Source organism: Gobio gobio (assembly GCF_949357685.1).
Source record: "Gobio gobio genome assembly, chromosome: 19".
NCBI lineage: Eukaryota > Metazoa > Chordata > Actinopteri > Cypriniformes > Gobionidae > Gobio > Gobio gobio.
Window position 1 is genome coordinate 28,606,590 of NC_137112.1, and position 13,676 is coordinate 28,620,265.

The window sequence follows — 13,676 nt, forward strand, 5'->3', positions numbered from 1 at the left end:
TGATAATAATTGTTACTATATAATTTAAAATACAAATATTTAGTAATTATTTAACATTAAAAACAATGCAGCTAGAAAACAAATAAAAGCAGAAATTAATATTAATCATTGTTATATAAATACAAGTAATATCTCAGTCATTATTAAACATTAAAGCTGGAAAACAAATGAAAGCAAAGCTTTTTATCATTATTACTATTAAATGACTAAACTAAACATAATTTCTTAGTAATTAAACATTAAAGCAATAATAAAGCTTGGAAAAATAAAGCAGAGATTATTAAATAATATTAAAATAATATTTCACAATTATTTAACATTAAAAACATTAATAGTCAGAAAACAATAAAAGCAGAAATAATGATTATTATTATTAACCCTTGTTATATACCTTAAAATAATAGCTTAGTAACCATTACATATCAGCACAATAATAAAGCTCGAAAAAATTAAAGCAGATTATTATTAATTATAATACATGAATTACTATATAATTAAAATAATACCATAGTCATTATTAAACATTAAAACAATAATAAGGCTGGAAAACAAATTGAGTCTGCCCAATACATATCTCTTACTTTATTTACATGTGTGCAACAAAAACTGAAGATATACTGGGAAGATCTTACAGTTACATCAGACAGTCCGGACAGAGATCATATCTCATAGAATATGACAGTGGAAGATTTCTGTGGACCCCCTCATCACTAAAACTCATTCAGCATGAGAACTTAACTAATAACTTTAAGTCTACTAACCCCTTGAGTTGCCTGGAAAGCATGTTTACTTGTTTTCACAATGTGAAGAGACAGTCAACAAATCAACTACTTAGCAGTAAGATGTGCAGTCCAGAGGATGAAGATCAGAGGAAAATATAGCAATTAATTCATTATTAAAATCCAAACTCAGAAAGTCTGAACTCTCTCTTCATTGTGCAAATTCAAGTGTTAAGAAACCACCAAACCTATACACTGATAGATATAGTCATATCACTTTTAACCCAAACATGGTTATTTATTGAGGGGAAAAAATTATTTTAAATAAAATCCCACAACCGTGAGAAGAATCATATCTTAAATAACTATATACTATATGACCCTTGAAATATGTTGAATATTTTCTCAGAAAAAAATACATTTAAATGACTTTTTTTTACCAATGCTGAGATGTGAAGCACTATTACTCCTACAGCAAAGCTCTGCTTCCAGTCACTGTGAGCCAGTCCTTTCGCAGAATCTATTATTTTTGATTTTTTAACAGTTCATCTATTTGCGTTTTGTACATGTTCTTCACATCCTCCAGGTCCAGACGCAGCTCTTCCGCCTCCTCTGCCTTCTCTCCATACATCTGCAGGATTGTGTTGTGCCTTTGTTCTAGATCCTGTGATGCACACAAACAGTTGGTCAGTGTTAAACTAACATGTTAAAGCCTTATATTTAATACATTATTGTGCTTGTTAGGCAAACAGATCATCTGGGCATTTTGTTTAGATTTAGAGGAAACAGAGACCGACTGTAATAGGGAACCATTTACTCGGCATGGGAAAAAAAATAATTTAAACATTTACACTACAGTTCAAAAGTGGTCAGCCAGGACACATTAAATTGATCAATATATATATATATATATATATATATATATATATATATATATATATATATATATATATATATATATATATATATATATATATATATATATATATATATATATATATATATATATATATATATATATATATATATATATATATATATATATATATATATATATATATATATATATATATATATATATAAACATGTATTTTGTAATATCTATTCATCTAAAAATTCTGGGGGCGGAAATGTATCAGATTTCCACAAAAAATATTTACAAAAAATATTATAGTATATATCTATTTCAATTTTTTAAAGTTGGGGTAAGTGGTATTTCAAAACTGCTTTAGAAAAGTGTCTCGGGCTGAGTACCAAACCAAACTTATAGCCAATCAGCAGTAAGGGGCATGTCTACTAATGATGGGGACAAGATTATACAAAAGACACGACACAGGACGGACATTAGCCGAGCGACGACAGAAAGAGAGAGACAAATGTGTTTTTGTTAAAAAACTAATGTGGAAGATGACTGTGGAACAAAAGAAGGCTTACGACCAGGCAAGAAGTAGGACCCGTGTAAATATCGGATCAGCTTTCCAGCGCTGGAGAGAACTCCAGGAGTGAAGGCAGAGGTTGCTTTATTTATTCTCTACTTTCTGGGTTACGCAAGTGTGGGACGGAGCTATCAAAATAGGGCCGTGTTTGTTTTGGTGATTTGAAATCAACATTGGTTATCAGAAAGCACTTACCCCAACTTTAAACGCAAACACTCTGTTTAAATAAAATAATAACCAAATGCAAATGTATTAATATCCTGTGTGTGTGTGTGTGTGTGTGTGTGAATTAGAGAAACGCGTGAGTGACAGAGAGACGGTGGGAGAGCAGGGAAAGGAAATGCAGTTGAACGAATACGCTGCATGTTTTAAAGGTCCTGTTCTTCGTGATCCCATTTTTCAAACTTTAGTTAGTGTGTAATGTTGCTGTTAGAGCATTTATAATACCTGTAAAATTATAAAGCTCAAAGTTCAATGCCAAGCGAGATATTTTATTTAACAGAAGTTCCCTTTCAAAGCCTACAGCGAACGGCCGGTTAGGACTACATCCTGGTATTTCCTGCTTTAATTACGTCAGTAGAGCAGTTTGTCGACTAACCTCCGCCCACAAGAACACGCGGAAAAGGGGGCGTGGTCTTGCTTCTCCCGCGTGGAGAATAGGAAGTGTTGCGTTCGGTTGCGTTCGTATAGTTTGTTTGTCGCCATGTCGTCGAGACGCTGTTATTTTCATCCCGGAGTCAAGTCACCTTTGTTTGGCTTTCCCAGGGACGCTGTACTTACAGATCATTGAGATCATGCATCCCCGTTATGGTGAGAGGCGTGACCTTTCCGGTAACATGCACTCTGCGTGCACTAAACTGCTGTCGAATCACAACACGGAAAACCGCTGGCACAATCAGAACTCGTTACGTGTTTCTGAAGGAGGGACTTCATAGAACAGGGAAATCTTTCAAGCCGTTTTGAGGACAGTGAAAACAGCGGTATACAGATAAGTAAATTGTGTGAAAAATACTGTTTTTTTACACGCGAAACATGAACACATGTTATATTGCACACTGTAAACACAATCAAAGCTTAAAAAAAAACACGAAAAACGGGACCTTTAAATAGTGCAAAAAAAAAAAAAAGAACAACGACAATATGTGGCGGCCGGTGTTGATTCTGTGGCGCACCGCCAAAAATGAGTATATGTGTGGGAAACACTGTATGTATAACTGTAATATGTATCTTTAGCAAAATGTGACAGTGAATAGCACATAGCAGGCACATACTGGTCTATCGGAACAATATGCGTCACATGACTAACTGTGTCAACCTATTCAAATACCTCAATTTTCAGAGTCACCACTACAACATGAAAACAGCGTTTTCAAATGTATCAATTTTCTGGCAGAGAAAAATGCCATCTCAGTGCGGACCTCAAATGTATCCGGATTAGTGTAGACGTAGCCAAAAGATGGCAGGTCAATTTGTAGCAGTCTGTTATAAACTGCCTACAGTTGTCTCTGCTTTAAAGTAGCATTTTGCTAGTGTTCACCTTCAGTTGCACTTTCAGTCTAGGGATTTCCTTTACTTGATCCTCCATCTCATCATTCTGATTGGTCAGTCGCACAAGCTCTTCCGCCATCACGGTACGACTTCTCTCTAGACTAGCAATCTCCATCTTGCGAATAACCAGAGGAATTGAATCCAAATTAGTACATCAAATATTCAGCTTTTAAACACAAAGGTAAATTACTCATTTCTAAACATTACAGTAAAATCATAATCTTCCAAACCCGGATGTAATTTTGCACAGGATGAAAGACGATTCTTTTAAAAGGTGTACCTGCAGCTGGGCTATTTCGCCCTCTCTGAGTTTGAGCTGAGACTGCAGGCTCTCAATGATACTGGATCCACCACCCAGTCGAGCCGCCTCATATAGGTTAGTTCCACTGATGGACATGGTCATAGTGCTGAAAGAATGGTCGAGAGAATCCTCCTGCTAAAAAAAAAAAAGTGATTGTGACAGACTGTGAAATATTTAGGAAGAAAAAAGATTCTCTGCATCTGAATAGGTGTGGACAGGGGTGAGACGAATGTACCTGTGAGAACATGGAGGACGGTAAGCCAGCATGCTCGGCCCCACTAACGGAACTGGAGCGGGACAGTGAGGGAGTTGAGGATGCTGGAGCATCAGTCACAGACAGACTTAGAGACTTCCTCTCCTGATCAAACAAAAACACAGAGATCCCTCATTTTAGACTCTTGAAATTAGTTGATTGTATGCCAGAGTTATTATGACAACTGCTTGGTGTGATAAAAAGTTTTGGACCTTGTACACAATGATTATTTTAACTATTTTTGGAGGAAAAGATTCATAGAAAGGCAGATTCAGAATGTAAAACCTTTTCTTTGAGGGCCTCTTGTGCAAGGTAGCATTTCTTCTTCTCCTGTTCCACCTTCATTTTCTCCATTTCCAGTTGGTTGGTGAGAAGCAACTGAAGAGGACCAAATAATACAGACATTGAGAATAATTGTTTGTGTATGTTTTGCCTAAAGTGTTCAAAGAGCAAACAGTACCTTCTCCCTCTTGGCCTCTTCTGAGACTCGAGAATGTTCCCCTTTAAGATTCTCCAGCTCTACACGCTCCCTACACATACCGAAATCAGTGTGAGAATACTGCCACATACAATGCCAACTTCTTTTTCAATGTTAAATGGTAAATGGACTGCATTTATATAGCGCTTTTAACAGACCTACGGCCATCCAAAGCGCTTTACATTTTGCCTCACATTCACCCATTCATACACTCATTTACACACCGACGGCGGTGTCAGCCATGCAAGGCGCCATCCAGCTCGTCGGGAGCAGCTGGGGTTAGGTGTCTTGCTCATGGACACCTCGGCACTTGGTCAGGTGGAACCGGGGATCGAACCACCAACCTTCCGGTTTGTAGACAACCTACATGAACCACTGAGCCGCCCCAATGTTAAACAAGTCTCCTACCTGCTAAAGTCATCCTCCAGTTTTTCCCGGCGCATCCTCTCTGCATCCAGCTGCCCCTGCAGACGGCCCTTCTCCTGCCTCAACAAGGAAGCCTGGGATTCTAAAGATGCTATCTGTGCTCGGATGGCTAGTAGCTCCTCTGTAGCAGAACGCTCTCTCTCTATGGAAACAGCAAGCTGGGCTTGGGCTTCAGCTGAGAAGAGAGAATGACAAAATTATGAAAACAACTGGTGAGTGTCATATGTGGTTTACGGTTTGAAAACATCAGATTTAAACATAAGCCACTGATGCTCATTCAAAACAAGCAAGTCTCACCTAAGCGGTCAGAGATGTTCTTCTCTAGTTTTTCCCATGATGCTGTCTGGGAACCAAGCGTGGCCTGAAGGTTCTCTATCTGCCGCAGGAGGGGCCGTGTTGCTGATGTAACACTTTGGCTAAGTTCCTGGTTTCTGGTCTCCGCTTCTTGTAACCTCTGTTGAGGAGTAAAATTACAGCATAACCATCACCTGCACTGCCGTTCAAAAGATTAGGGTTGGTAAGATTTTTGGAAAGAAGTCTCTTATGCTGCATTTATATACAAAACTACAGTAATATTATGAAAGATTATCACAAATTAAACCAACTGTTTTCTATTTTAAAGTATTTTTAATCTTCAGTGCCACACGATCCTTCAGAAATGATTTAATATACTGATCTGGTGCTCCAGAAACGTATTATCAATGTTGAAACAGTTGTGCCGATTATTATTTTTGTGGAAACCGACATCTTTTTTAGCATTCTTTGATGAACAAAGTTAGCCTGACGTCGTCATACTCAATTCTAGTCAGAATATGAGTCTGATTCTGCTCCGTTGGGCTGTGATTATGGGGCGTGTTTCAACCGAACCAGGAAAGACCTCAATTGGATAGACCTACAACCAATCAGAGCAACGGAGCGACCGAGCGACGCATAACGTTAGTTGTCAAATGTCAACAGAACTCAACTGCACTGTGTTGCCAAGTCCACGGGTTGAAGCGACCGCAATTATGTGATATACAGACCCAGGAATGCGAATTTTAGCAGGCAGTCCTTCCAAAATAACACATATTTTACCCCCCAAATGCCTTTTTTCCCGGAGAACCCCCTTGGAAAGCTATTGGGCTTGTTTTTGGCTAGTTTTGAGGAACGTTAGCAATTGGGCGGGTTTTGTTGTAAACACTTGGCAACCCTGTCTGCACGCACGCTGGACTAACGTTAGAAGAAAAAGATGAGTGTAAACTAACTTTGCCGGTGTTGTAAAAAAAGAATTTAAGGATACACAGAGTACTTACCAACACGATCATCATTTCTGAGAGAAATAGTAAAGGTGAATGCATATATGAACAAGTTCTCCGTTAGGATTAGAACAAATTCAACCCAAGCGGCTTTTGATGACGTGGATGATTACGTTACTGTTGATCATCTGTCCATCATCGTCTAAAGCCCGCCCTGACAATTTCATTGGTCCGAACAGCTTCTGTTCGGGCATAATTACTTCTCTATTGAGCAAGTCCAGACCGAACTGCCCGAGTAAAAATGTTGTGGGCGGGGCTAAGTTCGGCTGGCATCCAGGCTAGAACAAAGTGTTCAAAAGAACAACTTTACTGCCATTTAATTTAATGCATTCTTGCTGAATAAAAATATAAATTTCTTTAGAAAAAAAAATCTTATTAACCCCAAATGTTTGAATAGTTTTCTACATATTTAATGTGCAGAAAAAATTAATTGTTAATTATTTGAATTTTTTTCTACCTTGCACTAGAACTTGTCTTTTTCTCCTTAAATCAGGGAGATACTTCCTTTAACAAAAATGCAATAGTCTTAAGCTTATAGTAAGTTGCCGTAGTTTCTCTACGATAGCTGAAATGAAATAAATGCAATCATTCTTGTAAGCTGGATATAAGGTGCTCTGGTTACCTGCTGTAACTCCCTGATCTCCTCTCTCAGGTAATCTTCCTTCTTGGCCTGCTGCTGTTCAGCCCTCTGTAGAGCCAGCCTCAAATCCGCCACCTCCACATTTTAGAAACAAACAAACCATAAAAAAAACAGTCACACATAAACACGATAGCTAGAATTTGGAGATTAAAAAGACACTAAAGAAAAGCATGTATAACTAGAAAAGTAACCACAGAATAAAGTAAACAAAGTTCCTCAAAATATTTAAACAAGCATTTATTGAAATACAGCAAAATATAAACTAGTAATAATAATATGATAATGACATAAAAATAAAAATAAGCATTTACAAAAAATTACCTGATTGGCCAGTGCCTCTTGTTGTAGGCGGGACTCTTCTTGAATTTTTTCCAAAGCCAGACTCAGCTCTTCTTTCGCCTGCACCTCTCTGCTCAGCGCCAGTTCCTGGGCCTCGCTATCCTTGGTGACATTGGCCTTGTGCAACTCTGCCAACTCTCTAGACAGTGAAAAATTAATCAAATCAACAAACTGGGAGAGACCACCGCCAGAACTGCAGTGAGAGTGGGACAGTGAATAAGTGTACTGTATATTAGCAAGTCAATTATGCGGCATTTATTTACTTGTAGGAGCTGTCGAGGGCTGCTTGTAAACTGCGGCTCTTTTCCTGAAGCTCCTCGCTGCTGCTCTGGAGTTTATTCAATTCCTTCTCCTGCCGCTCCACCACGGCATTCAGCTTCTTAATGTTCTCTCGGTGCTGCTTTTCTACTTCCTCCTTACCGTCCAAAACCTGCGATTAACATTGTACAAACCTCAACATTCTCTTCTCATTCTGCTGGCATTTGATATGTGAAATGTGAAATATTCTGAATATACTTTACAACTGTAAACATGTTCATTTTATAAACAACGCAGCTTTGGATTGAAGGTTGTGTCCCTGACCTGCTGCAAATGTTTTAGTTCTTCTTCCTGTTCCTTTAGTTTTTTGGTCTGTTTGGTGATCTGTGCATCACTCTCTCTCTCTTTCACACGCAGTTTCTTTATGATGTTGCAGTGCTGCAACTGCTGCTTGGACAGTTTCTCACCTAATCAGAAAGAAACAAGTAAACAACCATACCCAGATCCGTCTAGGATCCCGCAGTAAATGTTCTTATTATCTTATTATGATCTTCATAGTCAAGGTCATGTTGAACGGATAAAAGCCTAGAACACTCACCTTCTTCAAGAAGCTCTCGGATCTGTTCCTCTTTCTCTTTTATCAGTTCCAAAGTCTCACTTGAGTTTAACCTGCTTGCCAGTTCTTCCCTGAGGCCCTTGATTTCCTGTGACAAATGACATATAATGCATTTCAATGCAAAGACTGGGGTTGTAAGAATGATATCAATTCAAAACAACCATAAAAAATGGAAACCTTTTTGGCGATGTCTCTCTCCTTGCAGGCGAGTTGAGCTTTCCTCTCAGCTTCAGCTATGCGCTGAGTGAACTCGTCTTTTAAAGACAGAACAGCAGAGCTTTCTTCCTTCAAGCTGATCATCTCACTGTGAAACATAGATCTTGTTAAAACATGTAAGAAGTTTATATAAGAAATAAGAGACATGCAGCAGAGTTAAATGTCTTAAACAGAATAAAAACATGCCAACCTACAGAGAATTCAAGATGATAAAGTACAATACAAATTTATTGGGATTCCATTTTTTATGTACATGTAGAACGGTGTGGACAGTAGTGTTTTGTTAAATGATCTCTTCATTTGCCAACAGCATGTGAACACAGCATCAAGTTTTCTTCAAGCTGTGTAAAAAAATGATGCTGCTTCCATCTGTTTCTATGCCCTAGTTAGCTATTTCAACCATTTATCCTTTAAGAAAACAGAATATCAGATGGTTTTGTGGAGCACAGGTTCCTCAACTCACTCTTTGAGATTGTCACACTCCTCCTCAAGTCTGGCTTTGTCTTTACTGACCACAAGCAACTGTGATTCTCTCTTCTCTAGTCGGCTAGAAAGCTCCTCAATAATCTGAGGAGATTAGGAAAAACAAAAATAACAGAACATTAATTGGGAGTAAATTGATCTAAAGTGACAGTAAAGGCATTTGTAATGTTACAAAAGATTTCTATTTCAAATAAATGCTGTTCTTTTGAACTTTCTATTCTATTCTTTTGAACTTTTGTATTAAGCAGCACAACTATTTTCAACATTGACACTAATAAGTATCAAATCAGCATATCAGAATGATTTATGAAAGATCACGTGACAATGAAGAATGGAGTAATGGCTGCTGAAAATTCAGCTTTGCTATCACAGGAAAAAAATACATTTTAAAATATTAAAATAGAAAATATTTTAGATTGCAATAATATTTCACAATTTTACTGTTGTTGTTGTTGTTGTTGTTGTTTTTTAGTTTTTTTTAATCAAATAAATGCAGCCTTGTTGAGCATAAGAGACTTTCAAGCACTTTAAAAAAAATCTTACCAACCCCAAACGTTTTAACAGCAGTGTATATTTCATTTTATATTATATTTAGCAATGGGAAAAATTAATCGTGATTAATCCAAAATAAAAGTTTGGGTTTACATATGTTTGTGTACTGTGTATAATTATTATGTATATATAAATACACACACACACACATGTATATATTTAAGAAAAATGTGTTATATTTTTATAAAAAATTATATTTGTATACAAGATAAATTATATATACAGTATATTAATGCAAATATTTCTTAAATATATACAGCACATGCATGTGTGTGTATTTATATATACATAATAATTATACACAGTACACAAACATATATTATATAAACACAAACTTTTATCACGATTGATTTTTCCCCAGCACTAATTATATTATTATATTATATTATATTATATTATATTATATTATATTATATTATATTATATTATATTATATTATATTATATTATATTATATTATATTATAGATTATTTTATATTATATTTATTATAAATATTTATGTATTATTCCAACCTTCTGGAGCTGACATGGTGAATCTTCTGGTTTCTCTTCAGCACTCTGTGATACTGCAGTTTCGTTCACATCAGTTTTTTGGTTGGTCAGTGTGAGGTCGTATTCAGTTTCCTGTTCGTCTTGCTCCAGCTCATCCGTGTGCTCACAGTTCACTGGAGTTGCACTGCGGCCACTCTCCTCCATCTCATTATCATCCAGTGAATGGTCATTCATTGGCTCAGTTAAACCCTCCTCTTCCTCCTGTTTAGTCTGTGCTGCTGACTGAGCAGGAGAAGGCAAAGGTCCGGCCGTGATGGAGGCTAATGTGCGGTTACCCGGGATCTCATCATCAGAATTCACTTCGCTGACACTGCGGCTGTCCAGCGACTGCATGCTAAATGAGTCAATGCGCTCAAATGCGTCAGACGAGGAGCCACAACTTTCCGTGAGTTTTGGGTATTCATCCAAACGAGGGAAGTCGCTGCATGTTGAGGCGGAGAGCAGTTGGAAAGAGCCTTGCATTAGGTGCAGACCAGCTTTAGACTCTGCAGTCTCCTGTCTGGAGCTGGCCGAGCTCTCGCTTAGCACACTCTCGTGGTCCAAAACCTCTATGTCGCTGGTAGTGGAAGTACCAGAAGAGAAGGCACTAACAGGGGGAGACGGGGTGTTGCTTTGTCTGTCCTCTGATTTAGCATCTTTGGATTCTAAGAGGATTTCTTTAGATGGAACAGGCAATGTTTTTTCTGGATTTTCGGTCTCAATGGTCAAAGCTGGTTCAAACACACCAACAGATTCGGCCTCTGAGGAGGATAAAGGTACATTTGAGAGTGTGACATCTGACGTTAAAGCCAAACCATCTGACTCTGTCCTGTCCCCACTGGTCTCCTGTTCGGCAGCTTCTTCCAGTGCAACGACTGAAGCAGGAACAACCAATTCTGGTTCTGACTGCTCATCTCCCGAGGATGAATTTAGCTCCAAAAGCTCTGTCCCAGTTTGCCTCATCTCAACAATTTCCTGGTTGCTGTATTTACTGAGGTCTGTCTGACCTTGTGAATCACTGACTTCCAGCTCCTTCTCCTTGTCTGCTTTTTCCCGTAGCCTGCTGTTTGACTTGGCAGGTGGCACAGACACCACTTTAGTGTTGCTTACAGTTTGTATATCCCCATGAGGCAGAAAGGCACTAAAGAAATCCTCAGATTCATCAACAACGGTCCGTGTGACAGGCTTAGTAATGGCCTCAGATGATGGAGGGAGAGTGTTGGTATGCTCCTCAGACGGCGAGTTCCACTGGTTCCTACCCCATCCTGTTGATATCGGCTTGCCTGGTGGATCTGGAAAAAAAAAAGACAACAATTCGACAAAAAGGTTATTTTAAAGAAACAGTTCAAGTCATATAAAATCACATTTATTTATATATAATGTAGCAAAGATCATCAACTACGAAAACAATTTCAGCTATAAGCATCTCTACAGAATACAAAGTGTAAATTTCATTCTCATCCGATGGCATCAGCGCACCTGAATTAATAATAACTTAAAATAGATTATTTCAATCCTTATTAAAAAAAAAATGGTATCTGTCAAAATGTACACACCTTCATGTGGTTCCAAGTTCCAACCCATACCATTTCCTTTCATCTCTAGTCATTTATGTCTATCCATAGAAAGTACATGGAACCAAAACTTTCACAGATCAAAAAGTACAAAAAGTCACCTCAAGCACATTCTTCATTGGCACGTGAAAACCTGGATTCTTGCATGTCAAGCAAGAACAGATGAGCTTCCTTTTACCACATCTGATGAGCTCTATGCATGTACACTGATCAATGTTCATGGCTAAAAATGTGTTCCTCATATCATAAGACTTGAATTAAATACAGTATGGATTACTTTTACCATGTCATTTTGATCTGTAAAATGTTTTGCTTGCATGGACTTTCAATAAATGGACAATTATGAGAAAATATCTTCATTTGTGTGTCTTATAGGTTTGGAACAAAGGAGTCTTAGTAAATGATGACAGAACTGTAATTTTTGGGTCAACTATCCCTTTAGAAGCAGCTTCATAAGCAAAATAGATCAAGCCTAAAGCTACTGAATCATACATCTCTATTTTATCATTCTAAACAGAAGCTAAAGGAAGAAAACAAATCCCACCTTTGGAAACACAATACATCAACATTGCAAACTCTTTTGTATTCTTTAGTGGCTTTTTTGTGATATCAGGTGGTTTCTTCTCGGAAACAAAGATCGTCTTTGAAGAAGTTTCATGTTGGCTTAGGTTTGTGATTCTGACTGAATGACTTGGTTGTAAAGACTTTTGTTTTATTTTTCTGTTCTGCGGGAGGGTTTCCATGTGTGTTTAATGTTATATGAGCTATCTGACTGCATATGGATTATGCAAAATGTATGTAGTCAGCTGAAAATATGTATATATGTGGCAGTTTGGGGATTGTAGCCTGCAGAAACATATGAAGCATGAATCAATATATCGCTAACGTTGTGCAGTAAATGTCACTGAAGATTAGACCCTGCCTGGACTGCCAATCATCTATTACTACATTTACCAGCAAAGGACGGCTCGGTCGTGTCACCCCACTGCTCCTCTTCTTTAATGTCCAGAACTCTGTCGATGGATTTCTGAGCAGTTGTCAGAGCTTGTTTGGCAAAACTCGACAGATGTGACGCGTTGAACCAACTCATATTGCTTTACTTCCACCGGCTGTGTGACAGTCCACTGAACGTCTACATAAAACACGACATTATTAAAAGCATCCCAAATAAGAGCAGGTGTATTCCACACTAACAGCCGGAACAGGTTGGTGTGTTTATGTTAGGCCGCTGTCCACATTAGCTTGGCGGCTAATTCTGCTCACAAAACAAGCAATTCGCTGACAGTCGACATAATTCCATGCTAAATTGAAAGACGATAATATGAATAAATAAACGACGGACTGGGCAACATTTTTCTTTGCTTTCGCGCTACTCGGCGTCTAGGTTGGACTTCTTCGCATTGTTTTGTTTAGGTTTCTTCTGGCAGCTCGAAAACTACTTCCCATCCACGTAGCATCAAAATATCCTGAACGTGACGTCAGGGCCACGTGACGTCACCAACGTCAGTAGAAAAAAAATAATAATTTTGTATAGAATTCTATTACCGGTATATGCTATAACTTTATATTATACTGTATAGATTACTATAACATATATGTACTACGAATGTCTGTGCGTTGAGTTTATTGTTATTCAATAAAAAAGTAAAGGAAGTATCACTTGTTATTTGAAACCTAACAAGTTTAACAAACCTAAAGTAAGGGATAGTTCGCCCAAAAATGAACGGGGATTCGCCCGTGGCTGAATCCGAAATCGCCACCTATAATGGCACATAATGGCAGTGAATGGCTGTTTCTGTTTTGAAGTCCATAAAAGTGCATGTATCCATCATAAAAGTGCTCCACACAGCTCTGGGGGGTTAATAAAGGCCTTCTTCTGTCTTGTAAAGTTTGAAATATGGATGTTTTTTTTACACAAACACATAATTTAGATTCAGAAGTCCTTTATTAACCCCCTCTGAGCCGTTTGGAGTACTTGTATGATTGATAGATGCACTTTTATGGACAGAAA

At 37.9% G+C, this 13,676-nt stretch overlaps 1 protein-coding gene across 2 annotated transcripts; it reads right to left on the reverse strand.

Moving 5' to 3' along the window:
• Positions 1–169: 169 nt before the first annotated feature.
• Positions 170–13,139, reverse strand: tmf1 (TATA element modulatory factor 1). 2 transcript variants are annotated; one of them, XM_079845234.1, is made up of 17 exons: positions 12,620–13,139; positions 10,074–11,383; positions 8,989–9,092; positions 8,487–8,613; positions 8,292–8,397; positions 8,018–8,160; positions 7,699–7,865; positions 7,418–7,574; positions 7,079–7,171; positions 5,459–5,615; positions 5,144–5,336; positions 4,718–4,787; positions 4,543–4,635; positions 4,240–4,362; positions 3,984–4,139; positions 3,693–3,818; positions 170–1,383 (listed from the first exon to the last, which is right to left on the reverse strand). In XM_079845234.1, exons 1-17 carry the CDS (start codon positions 12,753–12,755, stop codon positions 1,243–1,245), a joined length of 3,402 nt encoding a protein of 1,133 aa, XP_079701360.1. In that variant the 5' UTR covers positions 12,756–13,139; the 3' UTR covers positions 170–1,242. The 2 variants fall into 2 exon arrangements, with proteins under 2 accessions (XP_079701360.1, XP_079701359.1); XM_079845233.1 differs by having other exon boundaries at positions 12,210–13,139.
• Between the last annotated feature and the right edge of the window lie 537 nt (positions 13,140–13,676).

Bases quoted from the DNA above. Each gene is read 5' to 3' on its own strand.
- tmf1 (XM_079845233.1), bottom strand. From the start codon at position 12,408: ATGGAAACCCTCCCGCAGAACAGAAAAATAAAACAAAAGTCTTTACAA. The intron at 7,866-8,017 runs GTCAGGGACACA...TGTTAATCGCAG, and splicing joins AACTAAAACATTTGCAGCAG to GTTTTGGACGGTAAGGAGGA. The intron at 7,172-7,417 runs GTAATTTTTTGT...TAAAATGTGGAG, and splicing joins AAGAGGCACTGGCCAATCAG to GTGGCGGATTTGAGGCTGGC.